At 35.4% G+C, this 17,400-nt stretch overlaps 1 protein-coding gene across 1 annotated transcript in view; it reads right to left on the reverse strand.

Moving 5' to 3' along the window:
* LOC105463742 (mitochondrial calcium uptake family member 3) overlaps positions 1-17,400 on the reverse strand; it is a 92,016-nt gene that overhangs the window by 50,370 nt on the left and 24,246 nt on the right. Inside the window, 2 exon segments of the mRNA XM_011711018.2 lie at positions 993-1,024; positions 6,456-6,609. Coding sequence (XP_011709320.2) covers positions 993-1,024; positions 6,456-6,609 — 186 coding nt within the window.

A 17,400-nucleotide genomic window follows, 5' to 3' on the forward strand; every position in this document is an offset into this window, starting at 1 on the left:
GAGGATTCCCTTTAACTAGTTAAGGACATTCCCTGGATTTCTAATATTCTTTTTTAAAAAAATAATAAAATCATACCTATAAAAGTATAAAAGGAATATACATGCAATTTAAAGTTAAGAAATAGTGAAGTTAAAAAATAGAAAATTATCAGTACTTTAGAAGCCTCTTTGAGCCCATTACTGATGATATTCCCTGCTATCATCCTGAAGACGAATACTTTCTTGAATTTAATGTTAATTATTCCTTAGTTTTTCCACGTATGAATGTATCCTAAATAATATGATTTCATTTTCCCAGTTTTGGACTTTATACAAATAGAATTATACCTTGTATTTTTGAACTGCTTATTTTGTTTACCATTATGTTTCTGAGACTTGCTTAGTTAAAGCACTGTTATAATTCATTTGTTTTCACTATTGTGTAGTATACTATATGAATAAATCAAAATTTATTTATGGTATAGTATTGATATATTAAAGTTTTGGGGCCATGATATATAATCTATAAACATTCTTATGAACTTCTGTGGCATATAAGCAAGAATTTCCCTAGGTATATACACTGGTGTAAACTAGATACCAGTGTATTTAGTATAGAAATTACTAGATCACAGAGTCTATTCAAACTCAACTTTACAAGGTACATGTGCATGCACTATTGCAGAATTTAAAGGCAGGTATGCATTTACTAGGTATAGGGTAGACATATCTTCAATTTTAGCAGACAATGCCAAATTGTTTTCCAAAGTGGGTATACCAACACATGAGATTTACCAGTAATCTACATTTTCACCAACCCTTAGAAACGTCCACCTTTTCATTTTCTGACAAACTGGAGGATAAAAAAAAGGGAACCCTAATGTGATTTGATTTGCAAAAAAATCATAAAATATATAAAAATACGTAATATATTTCATGAAATATATAATTATATATACATATATGCATGCACATATAAAATTTGTGTATATCCACCAAGAGCTTTAACTCACCTGTTTGGAAAGTGACTTCCAAGTTTTGGCAACTAAAATAAACAAATGTAAGATAATTAGATAATAAATACTTCATGGAATATCTATCCATATTTGCTAACCATCTACAGCCATAACTTATGACAAAATTTTTATGTCTAAAAGGCAAAGTTTTTTTTTAACCTCAAAATTTAGATCTGTGATATGATCTTATACATGTTATCTACTTGTTTTATATACTATGCACCGTTTATAGTAAGTATCAGTGACACAGGAAATATTTCTCCACAGCCCTATCATCTTAAATTTGGGCTTTCTGGACTAATAAAGTAAGTTAACTTTCTCCATGTTAAACATCATGCGGGCTTAAAAGTACAAACAATGATACTTACAAAATATTCAAACTAGAATATAAAATAATATTAACATAGATAAACTATAATTTTAAGGTATTACTTGTGATCTTTGCTGTACTAGTGCTCCATGACATAATTCACAGGTCAGGTCTCTCTAGAATGAAGAAGGATTGGGAAAAGAAAAAAAGAAAGGAAAGGGAGGCTAGGTAAAGTGATGGAAAACTTGTCCTGTTCTTCCCTACAACTATTCAAGAAGCATCACTAAAGTAAGAGTGTTGTAGCTGAATAAAATGTCAGGGATCACTTTCTTTTTGTGATTCCTCCTCACACCCCCAAAGATCTCAAACACTGTAAAACTTATAACGTTGGGAAAAATGTGTAGTCAGTATTGCTATTTCCTTTGCTCAGATTTGAACACTGTAAATATTTAATGCCTGCCTAAGAATTAGCACCAGGTTTACATATGACTAAGTCCTCTAATACAGCTATATTAGGAAACTGGTAAATATTAATTACTTCAGCTACATTACAATAATGCCAACCAACATCTTTTTCTACCTGGCAATGGGACTATTTCTATATAATTAACAATATATCAAATTCAAAATTACAAAAAAAGCAATTTTTGCTATGTAATTTTTCTTTATTAGGCAACAAAACAACTCAATTTAAAATCAAAAAAGAAGAAATATGTTTCTAATGATAGATTTCTTCTTTAAGCAGCAACAACATCCTTCCTCTATCCAAGATAGTTTATACAAATGTATAATCAAGTGATTCAAATAACAGGTCTACAAATTAGAATTTAGCATATAACCTTAAGTATGATACTGTCTATGTTTATTTTACAAAGACACTTCCCTTTTAACAATGAACAGAACAATGCAAATAGTATTTATTATTCTGTTGCTCTTAAAATATAGCAGTAAGAAAAGAAGAAAAATAAATGGTAGAAAAGTACATGCACATGCTCTTATGCAATGCTCAGAAGACACTTATCAAAAGAGGAAGTTAGACGTACTCTTGAGTTTTGCAGGGTCTATGAGATTTCCATGGTAAATTATTCACAAAAGACATATTCATTCTGTCGGAAATGTCACCATGTTCAATATGATTAGCTTTTTAAATAAAGACTAAAGAGCCATTAAGATTGTTCTTCAAAGGATTTTCTGAATTCCTTATTCCATATGAAGTTACTGCATATATAAATATAACTTAGGTGGAGAAGGACTTCAATTCTATTGGAAATATTATTTCTTAAGCTGTAGGTTGATGTTCATTATATTTTTAATATGTTTTTGCATGTCTGAAAAATTTAATTTTTTTAAAAATCTAAATTACAATAATTCTTGATACTATGTTGGAAAATAATTACTGACTTTAGTTCTAGAAAAGAAAGTCACCATTTAGGTTCTATTTAAGTATGCAAAATAAGATTATAATGCAAAATCATAATCAGATATGTCAACATTTCTTTGATCTATAATTTTTAAGCAAATATTTACACAGCATACCATTTTTTTCCCTACTGAACGTCATCATAAAATGATATCAAAGACTTTTAAAAATCATGGCTATGATTTTAAACAGGGAAAAAATGGTATGCCATGTAAATATTTGCTTAAAAATTGTCACAGCTATGGGCTGGGCATGGTGGCTCACGCCTATAATTGCACTCCTTTGGAGGCCGAGGCAGAAGGATCACCTGAGGTCAGGAGTTTGAGACCAGCCTGGCGAACATGGTGAAACCCCAGCACTACAAAAATACAAAAATTAGCCGGGCATGACAGCAGCTGCCCGTAATCCCAGCTACTCAGGAGGCTGAGGCAGGAGAATCGCTTGAACCCAGGAAGCGGAGATTGTAGTGAGCCAAGATCACCCCCTTGCGGTCCAGCCTTGCTGACAGAGCGAGACTCCTCTCAGGGGGAAAAAAAAAAAAATCATGGCTATGAATTCAAATGATGATGATGATGACGACCTATCAATATTAAATGTTTACTGTGTGCCAGGTACTATACTAAGCATAATTAATTCATTCAATCTTCAAAAAAAAAAAAACTTCATGAGGCTGTTATTTTTAAAAATGAGGAAAGAGAAGATTAAATAACTTAACCAAGTTTTCAAAGCCAGTAAGTGCCAAGGTTTAAACACAAGTCAGATTTCATTATGCTACAGTTTTAACGTTTCTGATTTAATACTCAGTACATGAAACATTTTTCTGTTCTTTTTCTTTTCTAAAACCCCAACTTTCAAAACAGGCTTTATGAATATCTCGATCTTTTGTGATTGTTCTTAATTATGTTTGAAAAGTGCTGGTCAGAAATTAACTGAGGTTGTGGTTGTAAAATACCCTGTATAATTTTTTAAATAATAAAAACCAGTTTTTTACTCTTAAGTTATGGTTTTAAAATACCTATGAGAAGAATCACCACAAAAGTTATTTCCAAAAAGCAAAACCCAACAGTGTGCTTCCAGTGGATGTATTGTGAAGAAAAAAATTCTAGAAAACAATGAAGTAAAATTTTTTCAAAATATGAAACTGTGGTCAGGCACAGGGGCTCACATCTGTAATCCCAGCACTTTGGGAGGCTGAGGCAGGCGGACCGCTTGAGCCCAGGAGTTCAAGACAAGCCTGGGAAAACATAGCAAAACCCCGTCTCTACAAAAAATTTTAAAAATTAGCTGGTGGCATGGTGGCATATGCCTGTAGTCCCCGCCACTTGGGAGGCTGAGGTGGGAGGATCATTTGAGCCTCGGAGGTTGAGGTTACAGTGAGTTGTGATTGCGTCACTGCACTCCAGCTTGGGGGACAGGGCAAGACCCTGCCTCAAAAAAAAAAAAATTATAGATTATTAAGTATTACTTAAAGAACAGTTTCAAGTATGTTTGAAAAAATTATAGAATTTGATATAAAATTCTATTTAGCATCTAAGAAATTCCTTCCTTCAAGAAATATTTATTGTGTACCTATCGTACCAGGTAACCATATTCTACCTTGGAGTTGGTTGTTTCTGTATCTTATGTCATCTTACAATATTGTAAGTTTCCTGAGTGCACAGACTTTGCATCCCCCTCAGCACACAGAAAAGAACCTTAACACAGAAGTAGTCGTATAAATATTCCATACATTTTTATTTAATCGATTTGGTACAACATGGATTCTTTATATTTATTAGCAAATTAGTATTAAATCTATACTAACTCACAAATAAAGAATCTACATTGTACCAAATGGATTAAATAAAAAGGATATAATCCTTATCATAGCCTTAAAATCCTAAATTAAAAAAAAAAAAAAAGGAACTCTAATTAAGTTTTCGCCTTTCCTATCACTATATGGTCCTACATATTCCCAAAGTGGCTACTATTACTATACCATATACTGTCTTGATTTCATGTTTTAGCTTATGTAGCTTACATTTCTTTAAATGCTACTCTCATAGTTTCTGGTTAAAATCTTTTCTTTTTAATTTAAAATCTGGCACGATCAAAAGTGTCTACTTCAAATTCCATTCCAGCTACCTTTCAGTTCCTTTCTCTTTTGCAACCAAATATTATTGTAAGAGGGTCCTTTACACTCATCGTCTTCATTTCTTCATCTGCTACTCACTCCTGCAATTGCCCTAACGACTCCACTGAAACATCATTTTAAAAAACCATCAATAACCTTCATGTTATTAAATCTAAGGGACATTTTCCTGTCCTATCTAACTTGAATTCTCAGTAACACTGCACTCAATTGGCAATTCCAGCTATTTTACTTGGCTTCTATGACTACATACCCTTACGATTTTCTTCCTATGTCTCTGGCCACTCTTATGTCCCCTTTCCTCATCCTTTCAAAGCCTTTTGTCCATTCATCTTTTGAAGAGCAGAAATTCCTCAAGGCCAGGTCTTTGGTTATCTATATTCTCATCCTATACGGCTTCCCTAGGCAATTTCATTCATACACATCATATGAATTAGCAATAATGCAAAGATGAATCCTAAATATATACCTGAATCTCTTCTTTGATATCCAGTGGAAATAATCCAAAGAATCAAAAATTCATTAAAAGTTAGTATGTCAGGTAGCCAATTTGCCAAATTACTGAGTATTTATTTTAAGGTTCGTTTTTGCCATATTGCTGACTCAGGAGAAAAAAATGGCTATAATTGTTCTAGTCTAAAAGTATTTGTGTGACAGTTTAAAGCAGATATGGGTCAAATGACTGATTATTTGTTATACTGATTTTTCGTGAGTGATCTTTCAGTGAACTGAAATGAATTATTAAAAAAAAATCCAGCTGTATCCTTTTACATATCCAAGGTATCTCAAATAGATCATGACCAAAATTGAAATTGTGATTTTTCTCCTCAAACCTGGTCCCTACTCCCATCTATCCAGGTAAGCCAGTCAGAAACCCTTAGTTCTCATTCTTCTTTTACCACCATCTGTAGAGACTTCTGAAGCCTCAACTATCACCAGTCAATTGTGATACAGTATCAAAGGACAGTATCTATAATTATCTAAAAAGGCGATTAAAATACTCTTTTTTTACTGTCTATATCTGTGAGGTAGCTTTTCTTCATATACTTCATGGAAAATAACATATTGTAACAGATCAAATAAAAAAGCACATATGAGAATACAGCTGTCTTCTGTTAAGTTAGATATTAAGAGATTTGCAAGAATGTACAGACTGCCAAAAAGTTTGAGAACTATTATTCTAATATATGAAAAGGTGAGAAACAATTAAACTATTAATATATTTACACTGCAGGAGCGATGACAAATGCAGAAGAGATACAGGTAGAATTCTTGCCCAGTGCTAACCTCAAAGCCAGTCCTCTGAACTACTCTGTTCAGGTTTGATATAAGAATGAATAGGCAGAATATGAGTCTTTTATAAAAAGTATCAAAAGTAAGGTGGTGTTAAGCTGAGAAAGATAGAGCAATTGAAGGTTTCTGAAAAGAGACGTGAGTAAGAGTCTGTAAGAAATATCAGTCTGTAACACTGAATAGCACAATATCATGTGAAATACCACATTACTCAGTTCTTCTAAAAAACTTATACTGTTCCATACATTTACAAGCTAGTGATAAAAAAATATACAATTATTAAGATAATTTCAGAGGTATACTTACCTTTGGGCTCATCTGTTGTAACTGCCAAAATAAAATCATACGGAGTCATGAATAACTGCCCTTCACATTCTATAGAAGCAAATAAACGAAATCGCCTCTCCCGAGATGTGGCACAGAGGTCTAAGTCTTCAATGTCTGTTCTGCCAATAGCAACCTAAGTTAAGAAAGCAAATAAATTTGGATCATGTGAAGTAATACCTCCCTCTAGAAGACACTTTTAATTATTTTGAAAGTGAATTAACAGAGTAAACGAGGAAGTGTGAAAATAACATCTTTTGAAAAACGTTAATCACTTTATAAATAAATTATTCACATAAATAAAATTAATTAATATTCGAAAGATTCTACAATAAATATCATTAAGAGCTTAAGGATTTTAAACTGGCACTTTGAAGAAGTGATTTGTGATGTTTTTGGTTTATTTCTTAAGCTTCAGTCTTACAGAGCATTAAATTATGGAGCCAGTGGTACCTGTAGAAGGAACACCAACACCTGCTGAATTCCTACTCTGCACTCTTATAGGCCAATGTAGTTAATTACAAGTCTATTCACTAACATCCATTAATTTTCTAAAAGAATAAAATAAAATCCCAATAGGCTACTTGTAACTACCACTAAGGAAACCATTTAGCGGTAATATTTAGATTAGAAGTGAAATTGCTAATTCTAGGTCACTACAGTATAGTGACCATCATTGGTCTGAATTTTACCTAGAACTCCAGTTTGCTGAAAATTAATAGAATTAGAAAGTGTTTGTATATGGGGTGAGGGGTCTCTTTTCCTTCAAGACCTTTCCTTGTAGATAATTTCCCATTGTTATTTTCTCTCTGAAGTAACTAAAGCAAATTTATTTTTTTAATAAAAGGATTTATTTTCCTAATTACAAGAGAAATGCTAAGCTCTTACATGTAATTGAGAAGACAGAATTTTTAAAAAATTGTTAAGTATAATTTTGTTTTCTTTTTGGCAAAAAAGTAGGATTTTACCATACATGCTGTTCAATAACCTGATCTTTTTCATTTATCAATTATCAGCGCCATTTTTCTATGTCACTAAATATTCTAGTAGTTACTGTATAAAATTGGAAGACAGAATATAAAAATTTATAGATAGAACTGTTTTTGTTTTCTTTAGGCAAAGAAAATGGGATTATACCATATATATTGTTCAGTAATCTGACCTTTTTACTTACTAAAACTTTAGGGCAATTTTCCTATGTCACTATTCCTGTAGAAGACCATTTTTGTTAACTGCATAATATTCCATAGTAAATGTTTATAGTGAAACATAAACAATTCTACAAGGTTATTCAGTTGATTTCTAATCTTTAGATATTACAAAACAATGGTATAATGACCAACCTTGAAAATATTTAGAAATATCCATAAATAGTTCCTCAGGATAAATTTTTTTTTTTTTTTCTTCAGACAGAGTCTCACTCTGTCACCCAGGCTGGAGTGCAGTGGCATGATCTCAGCTCACTGCAACCTCCACCTCGTGGGTTCAAGTGATTCTCCTGCCTAGCCTCCCTTAATCCTTAGGAGTGAAACTGATAGGTCAAAGAAGACCTTTTAGTCAGACTGTCTTCGGGGAGTTTATAGCAATTTACACGATTGTCGGTAACACACAAATTGTATTTTCCCATATTTCATAAAATTATTTCTTACAAGAAAAAACTGTTTAAATATTTAGCACCTTGAGAAGCCATAACAGAAAAACCCATAGAAACTTTTGGCAAGAACACTACTTTATTTCTAAGTTACACCTTATTAAACAAAAAGCCAGGCAAATGATTAATCTTTTCCATCATTCTGAAGACTAAGACTTCTCAAAACATTACAGTTGTAGTCAAATAAAAACTGGAAAAAAGTTTCGCTCCCCACTTTTAATGGCATAAGAAATGAAATTTGTGGTGTCTGTCTTTAAGGAATGAGTATCAATCTATATGGAAAGACAGAATACTAGCTGGAGAGACAAAAGGCACAGAGAAATGGAATGGGTTAAATGCAAGCAAATACAAGACAGGCGCTATACGTCGGGCTTAAAAAGAAGGCTTCAGGAAAAATTATAAATTTGAATGCCAAGAAAAGATATGAACATTTGGGGTTTCTACAGCATATCTGAAAGATGGCCATAATCTTCCCGGGCAGAGGATTAACATTCATGGAAAAGTGTAGTAAAAGGATGGTGAGTTAATGATTTCTGAATGCCAGACTAAAGCCCTGGAGTTTAGTCTGATAGTAAACAAATGGTCTTAGGAGATTCTTAAGTGAAGCAATGATTCAAAGAAAATGGTGCTTTAGAAAGATAAAGCAACCTGGTACCAAAGACAAGTTGGCTCAGCAGTACATTGATAACAGTTGCTCAGGTATCCAAAGGTATTGGAAAATTGTTTTGGCTCTGTCGAGCGTGAGACATGAGATACTGAACAGCTCACAGGTAAAAACGACCAATAATATCCCTGAATAGTCCCTGGGTATCAGACTACCATCTTAGTCCCCTTGTACACGCATATCCCAGGGGATTCTTCTTCCTCTCAAGGTGGGAAACCAATCTTGTCTGTGACTAGAGCTTACTTTTCTGCCTTTTTCTTGCTAGGCCCATTTCGCTGGGCCTAGGTGACATCAATCAACCATGATTTATCACCAGTGAATTTCATGGAGACCACTCAGCCTGGAGCTCCCACTGTTTCTGCACCATGATCTGGATGAAGCATGCTTCGGTCTACCATTCTGCACCCCAAGTTTCTGCCTATAACATCTCTATTTGCTCTGACCTAATACAGACTTGATCTGTGGCTTCCGTTTCTACCTGGTGCTACTACTGCTCCTGAGATGCCTGTTTTCTCATCAAACTTTCTTTCCTTAAGCATAGTCTATCAATCCCCCAGCTTACCAAACCCGCCTGACCACTGCAGCTGGGAATGTGATCCACCTTCTATGAGCTAATGCTGACAATTTCTCCTCCTCCTTTACCTCTACTAACAGTCAACTAACAAAGTCTGTAGTCCTCTAATTTCACACATCAAAACCACTGCCACCACCTTTGTTCAGGGACTCATTACTACCTCCCTACAGTTTTATAGTAATGCCCTAACTGTGATTGTTACCTCTAATCCATCCTATGCTGAAGTGAGAGAAAACATGCAGAACTGTAGAAAAGTTTGCATTCTTTAACCACCTGAGCAAGGGTATGAGAAGAAATCTCACTCAGCAAAGCTGAAGGTTTTCATTAAAACTCCACTTTACGAATCCACTCCTGTTGTCTTAGCAATAGTATTAAGTGGGGCTTTTGACAATGGTATTAGGTCCGTGCCCACATTTATATCTACCACCACTTTAAAGGAAGGTCAGGAAGGAGTTTGGAACGGGTTTGTGCCCCAGGAAAAAAAAAAAAGAGTATGTATAAAAGAGATAACCAGAGGCCTGGTGCTTATAAGGGCTTGCCAGTACCACCAACTCATTGCTTCCTCCATTGTCTCTGCTCAATTTAGTGTAATAAAGCACATAGTCTAATAAAACACATTAATACCACTCAGATGAAAAATGGACTGGTTAAAAGTAAGTAACGGCCAGGCATAGTGGCTCACGCCTGTAATCCCAGCACTTCGAGAGGCCGAGGCAGGCGGATCACTTGAGGTCAGGAGTTCGAGACCAGCCTGGCCAACATGGTGAAACCCTGTCTCTACTAAAAATACAAAAATTGGTCTGGTGTGGTGGTGCATGCCTGTAATCCCAGCTACTTGGGAGGCTGAGGCAGGAGAATCACTTGAAATCATTTGAAACCCGCAAGGCGGAGGCTGCAGTGCACCAAGATCATGCCACTGCACTCCAGCCTAGGTGAGAACGCGAGACTCCGTCTCAAAAAAAGCAACAAGTAAACAATTTCCCCATGATAACCCAGTAAATTCGTCTGATCCCAGAATAGTCTACTTATCAACTAGGAGAACTCAGCTCGTCTGGTGGGAGAATGAGACGGGATGGAAAGCAGAACAGGAATACAATACTTGTGTTGGTTTTTAAGTTCTCTATTCTCTTCTACAGACTTATTTGTCTCTTTCTACTCAAATACCATACTGTTTTAATGACTATATCTTTTGAATATGTTTTGACGTTAAAACAAGACTGTACCTTACTGTCAATCTTTTTAAAAATATATGTAATGACAGATATGTAATTTTCTATTCAAAGTAAACTTTGAAATCAATGTATCAAATTCCTATTGTACAAATCCTACTAGTATTTTGTTTGAGATGACATGAAATTTGGGAAAATTGATAGTCTCACAATATTGATTTTTCCAACCTAGGAACACAGATGTCTATTTAGTCAAGTCTTCAACTATGTCTTTCAGTAAAGTTGTGTAGTTTTCTTCATATAAATTTAAAATATTTTGGTAGATTTACTCCTGAGCATTTCATAATTTCTGTGCAATCTGAATCGGGAATGGGATCTTTTATTCTATTGTACTTTCAGTTGGTTATTTTTTATGTGTGGAAAGGCTATTAACTTTAGTATATTTGCTTCATATCCAACTATCTTAATAAATTCCTTCATTAATCTTAACTTTTTTCTCAGATTTGCTAAGTAGGTAATCACAAATTCTTTCAAAATGGTGACAGTTGTAGCTTGTCCTTTTCAGCATTTATATCTCATTTTCATTGCCTTAATTGCTAGAGTTGTAGGTCTATAAAAATGATGTTGAATATTATCAGTAATATTAAGCACTCTTGACTTTTTCTCTGTTTTGAAGAGAACGCTTCTAATGAACTGCCAATAAAAGCAATGTCTGCTGTTAGTTTTGATAATTATCTTCTACCTTTTATCAGGAATTGGTATTCATCTGGCCTCCTTTGTTCTCTGAAAATGAGTTTAGAGTTAGAATGGTCCTTAGAGATCATTTGGTCCTGTTTCTTCACCTTTTTATCAGAATAGAAACGTAAATACTAGTCCCCAAGCAAATATTTAAAATGTGTTGGGTGAGTAGCAGCATAAATAGGAATCCTCAAACAAAAACTCAAACTATATTGGACAAAACTCTATTATTTGCATTCTTTTAAGCCTGTATAGTTTCTAAGATGAATATTTAATGTCAACAAATGACTTAATGTAAATTCATTCACTCATTCAACAGGTACTTGCTGTGTGCCTATTACATACAAATGAAATATTATAAAATAGTCAATTGGAAGATTACCAACATTAACTAAAACTGTTTTAGGACAAAAACAAGTAAATAAGCTTGGTTTAATCATGTTCTGCCTACATACACCTAACTACTGTCAAACACTTCAAGAATCCATATGCTTATTTCTCTGTAGTTTGTCAATAGACTGTTTACTTAGAGAATGATCTAATGGCATAAGATGAATAATTTATCGTTTGTTACTATGATACAGTTCTGACCAAGTTAAACTTCAGAGTGCATAGGAGACTGACTTGGAGCAGTCCATGAAGTTCTGCTGAGTATACTCCATCTACTGGAACCTCTGAGAAAGAGGCAGCAGCTTGCCAGCAGACTATCAAAGTGTCACAAGGAACTCAGACCTTTCAGAGATTTAGCTTTGCTTCTGAACTTTCCAACGTTAAAACAAAAACAAAAACAAAAAAAAAACCCACACTCTCTGAAGTTTTAACATCACAATTACAAACATTCAATTAAAAAAAAATAATAAAAGCGGAACAAGACATTAAAGCAGTTTACTAAACCTCTTGTGAGTCTTTCTTGCTTACAAATGACAATGATCTTGTATCACATTCATGTTCTGGACCTTTTAAAAAACACACATAGCCATTTCACTGGAGCTCAATGAATCTGTGGTTCTGTGATTAGGGGTATATCCTTATATTACTAGGAATAGGTTTCATTGGCTGATCTACTTCATTTTTAAGTACCTGTTTTGCTTACCTAGATCCAATATATCTTTTAAACGTTTATTTCTAATTTAAAAATCCTACTAAAATCAACTGAAACATCTTTCATTACTATGCATTATTTCAGTAAATGGTACTTTTGGCATCACAAATTGCCAATGCAGTAAAAACTTGTAAGTATAGTATGTCAAAGGTCAATAGGGTACTTTAGAAGCCGAGGCGGGGGGATCACCTGCAGTCAGGAGTTCGAGACCAGGCTGGCCAACATGGTGAAACCCCGTCTCTACTAAAAATACAAAAAAATTAGCCAGGTGTGGTGGCAGGTGCCTGTCATCTCAGCCACTTAGGAAGCTGAAGCAGGAGAATCACTTGAACCTGGGAGGTGGAGGCTGCAGTGAGCTGAGATCACACCATTGCACTCCAGCCTGGGCAACAAGAGTGAAACTCCGTCTCAACAACAACAACAACAACAAAAACGAAAAAAAGGTCAACAGAGAAAGCTAACCTTAAAGCGAAGAAAACCTGAATTATATTCATTCATTTGTTAAACCATATACTGCTAAACTGAAAATCATTATCATCAATTCAGTGTTATATACTTTAAAATATGCCTTTCAAAACTGGTAACGTAGGAGGAGATCATTTGCAAATGGGTAAGGAAGAGACTGAGAGGAGTTAGAGAAGAAAGGAATTATATGAGAAAAATTCTTAATTTCTGTAGATTATAACTTATATTAATTACAACATATTAAGTTATAGCCGATTATCAATGTTAAAAATTTGCTCTAATTAAAAATTCTTAGAGATTGAATATAATTAATACTGTTTGAACCTTGAATTATTGTTTTCATATGAGTTTTGGAACCAATCCTGTTCCAAGTTGGAGGTAACCACATACTCTCAGGCCAGAGATCAAGGTGTCGCCTGTTATGTTCTGGGAACAAGAACTGAGCTCCTGATTTGCTCCCTATCCTTAGAACTAACCCGTCCCTGATTTCCCAGTGTCTGTACCTGGGTTCCTGTCAACCTGTGCCTGAGACGTCTTCCTCCTGCTCCACAGGTTCCCTCTGGAATTGCAGTGCATGCTTACCTACCCACCCCAGGACTTGCTGTTAGGCTGCTACTTACCAGATCTCCTTAATGCTTCTTTCTAAACTCTGTCTGTTTAGAGCTCTGCTAGTTATCAACACATTCAACGGTTATTTACTGATAGAGCTTCATAAAATCAACTAAGCTAATACTAACCAAACTCTAGGCTTAACCTGTTGACAGAAACAAGAATGAGTCTAATTTGCATCAGAGCACAGGATAAACTCTGGAAACTATAATGGTCTCCGCCATGGCCAGCTCCAAGAATATTTTAGATCTACTTCAGTTCCCTGCTTAAATTTGCAATTTCTCTGGCGATGACTCCAATACTTTTCCAGTTATTGCCAAGGAAATGAATCCATGGTGTTCCATATCAAATGAAATATGTGATTCTTTTACTCAGACTCTCAGGAAGGCCACATTCCAGAAAACTGGTGCTGCCACACCCTCTCTACTGTATAAGCTACTGCTCCACATAGATTCCTAATTAATCACATCCCTTGCAATAGCACACCTTAGACCCTGACAGCTTTCCTGTAAGCCAACACAGTATCTGGATAAATCTTAGTGATTTCCTTTATATATCCCTATTATATCACTTGTACTCCTTTCCTCCATTCACACCAGGTTGCAATTATCTGTTTATCTATTTGTCTCTTCCATTCAATCATGAATTCCTTGAGCCCTAAGTTCTTGCGAGAAAAAGAAAAACATAAATATCACTTGGAAGAGGTTCAAATGAGCAAGACTGAGGAGAGCACTACATGGAGGACTGCAGGAGCAGGCAGCAGTGGAGGGAACAAGAAGCCAGACAGGAAAGGTATGGGAGATGCAGTGTATGATTCATTTGGCACAATCCTAAACCACCTTCAAGACCCAGACTACGGACCTCAGCCAGGAACAGAGGAGATTACAACGAGGTTCAAGCAGCAGGCAAATTGACTGAAGCCCACTACTCAAAGAAGAGATAACTAGGTAAGAGGAGCCTTGATTCAGGAAGAAGAAATGTAGTCCCTGTGGAACTGGCATAAGGTGACTGGGATTTTTTAAGTGACATTCTAAGGTAGGAATCTGAAACATGGGATTGGGATAGAAGACTGGGGCTAAATCACAGGGATCAATAAGTTACATTAATAATGTCAAGTGGCCAATTAGCTATTAATCTAAAGCTCCTTATATTCTGTGGCTCTTAGTGTGTGTGGTGAGGTTGAACCTACAGGCAGGCAGTTAGGTGAACTTTCGTACTAGGAGAACTTAAAAGACACGTCTAGCTGACAGTTAATTCACCTCTATCCAGAAATAATCATCTCTCTTCTCAGTGATCAAGACCTTCACCAATTAATCCCTTCTCTACTGTATTAGACAGTGTAGGCTAATTTCTCAAATGTAATGGCTCCAACACAACACAAGTGTTTGTATCTCTTTGTCATATAAGAGTTCTGAGAGAACATACTAGGACTGGGGCTGGGAGTTGGATCAAGGAGCTCTGCTTTGTATAGTCATTCAGAGACCGAGGCAGATGATGTCTCTGTCATTATCAACCAAGGGAGAGGGAAAGAAAGTATGGGAGAAGTTCATGTGAGAAGCTTTTACAAGCCAGGCCTAGAAGTGGTATAAATCACTTCTGCTCACCTTCAACTTAAGAGAAGGTAAGCCACACAGCCACACTTAAGTGCAAGGAATGATGGAAAATGAAGAAGAGTTGGACATCTATACCCTAACTATTACGGAAAAGGAGAAGAAATTGTGGCCAACAGTTTGCAGTCTCTGTCATACCAACTTCAGGTAACAACATCAGGGACTCATGGAATATAAAGGACTAAAAATAAAAACATTAGAGTAAATTTAAGAAAGACTTGGAGAGACTCACTTCCAAAACCAACTACATCTGTAGAACTAAAAGCCTCATGGCAGGTAACACTTCTAAACCACCTTCATCAATGTTTCAGGAAACACTAAACTGCTGTGATTCACTTAGGTTGACAGTTTCATACATTTTGGCCTCTGCAGACTATATCTCTCTTCCCAAATTCTTAGACATAGCCACCATCGGCTTGAAATTTAATATTTGCACTTGTATGCTCCCTGGTCTTGTTTTCCAAATTTGGCAAAATGCTTCTGTAACTCTGACCTTTTCTCAAAACACTGCAGTGAGATTAAGAAAACGTTTGGGGCTGGTCACGGTGGCTCATGCCTGTAATCCCAGCACTTTGGGAGGCTGAGGCGGAGGGATCATGAGGTCAGGAGATCGAGACCATCCTGGCCAATATGGTGAAACTCTGTCTCTACTAAAAATACAAAAATTAGCCAGGCATGCTGGCGGGCGCCTGCAATCCCAGCTACTTGGGAAGCTGAGGCAGGAGAATCGCTTGGACCTGGGAGGCAGAGGCTGCAGTGAGCTGAGACCGTGCCACTGCACTCCAGCCTGGCGACAGAACAAGACTCCATCTCAAAAAAAAAAAAAAAAAAGGAAAAGAAAAAGGAAAAGAAAAAGAAAAAGAAAACATTTGGGTCTGGTCCTCAGTCCTTGAATGTTGACAGATGTTGAATGTAAACAAATGTTTTTTGCTCTTCCTCCACAAACCTACCCACGTTATCTAAGGGAGACTGAACAGTAAGTATTATTACTAACCTACAGTTTAATTTACAAAAACCAACTCAACTACCTATAGGTCTTCACATTTTGCTCTATAATTATACAACTGAATTATTCCTAAACTTGGCAGCAGATTGTTATACTCAAAGTATCTAACAAAAATAACCAAAAAATTCTAAATCTAAAATCTAAGTAACAGAAACAAAATATAAAACTCCCTGCAAATACATATATGTACATAAACTTAAGTTTTAAATCCTAACAACTTCACTTCTTTCATTCATATAGTAAAATCCATTCTGAAAATACAATATAATCATCAAACTTCAAAGTAATGAAATCACGGCATGTATGATTTTGTCAAACATTACCTATTAAATGCAATAATATTACAATTTCTTGGCTTCATATGGGAATATTCTAACTAGATATGTGAAACTTTTTATAGTGCTATTTTTCACCAAATAGGAAAATAAAGACATTGTAAAGTTCAAGGTGAGGTATCACTGCAGTGTTTTTAGATGTGGAAAATTTTCCTGAAATGGAACTTTTTTTCTATCAAAAAGACCTTGCAAAGCTCCTGCAGAAAACTGCCCAAGCACAGACCACAGATTTGGCACATGACTTATCTTATTTATAAGTGTGAGGCCACACAGTAGTAACATGAAATCACAGAAATCGAGAGCTAAACGATAAATGAAATTTGCCATTTCATGTTACTCCTTCTAGAAAATTACACCTTAGACCTTCTAGGAAATTATTTTACGGGAATTGTCTGACACCCTTTTCACATTTGCTAAAAACGTTTAGGGAATCTTCTTTCTACCTCTAGAAAGCTCTATTTCGTCTGTTTTACTGAGAACTTGTGAGCTATTTATGAGAATTTATGTGGAAATAATAAAAAATATACATGATTGCTTCATAAAAATTAACTAGTAATTCTTTTTAGGTAACTGTGTGGATGCTGTAAGTCATGCTGACAGAACTAAGATGATAAGCTTAAAAAATGACAAAAGTTTCATTTTTAAGTTACCTCATCTTTCCAAGAGAAATAAAAATACAGTGTCAATACAATTACCCTCTCTGGAATTTCCAAACTCAGACCTTTGCAACAAGTACTTAGATGTTACTTGTTAAAGTAGTGAGGCTAGGGCCTTCAGGCAACAGAGTACATCATTAGCCTTCCTATGAAAACAGAAAGCAAAGGTTCACTGCCAAGGCACAGGCTCACGTTACTTCAGGTCAGCAATTCAAAAATTTACTCGGTGGTAAGGTCTAGTTTTCCCAGGGAGGCAAGATTAAATGCCAGATAAAGGATTCACTACTTGACAATTAGAGAAACTTACGCCTACCAGCTGATAATACCCTAAAAGAGGCAATTCAAAAC

This window comes from Macaca nemestrina, chromosome 8 (genome assembly GCF_043159975.1).
Source record: "Macaca nemestrina isolate mMacNem1 chromosome 8, mMacNem.hap1, whole genome shotgun sequence".
NCBI classification, from domain to species: Eukaryota; Metazoa; Chordata; class Mammalia; order Primates; family Cercopithecidae; genus Macaca; species Macaca nemestrina.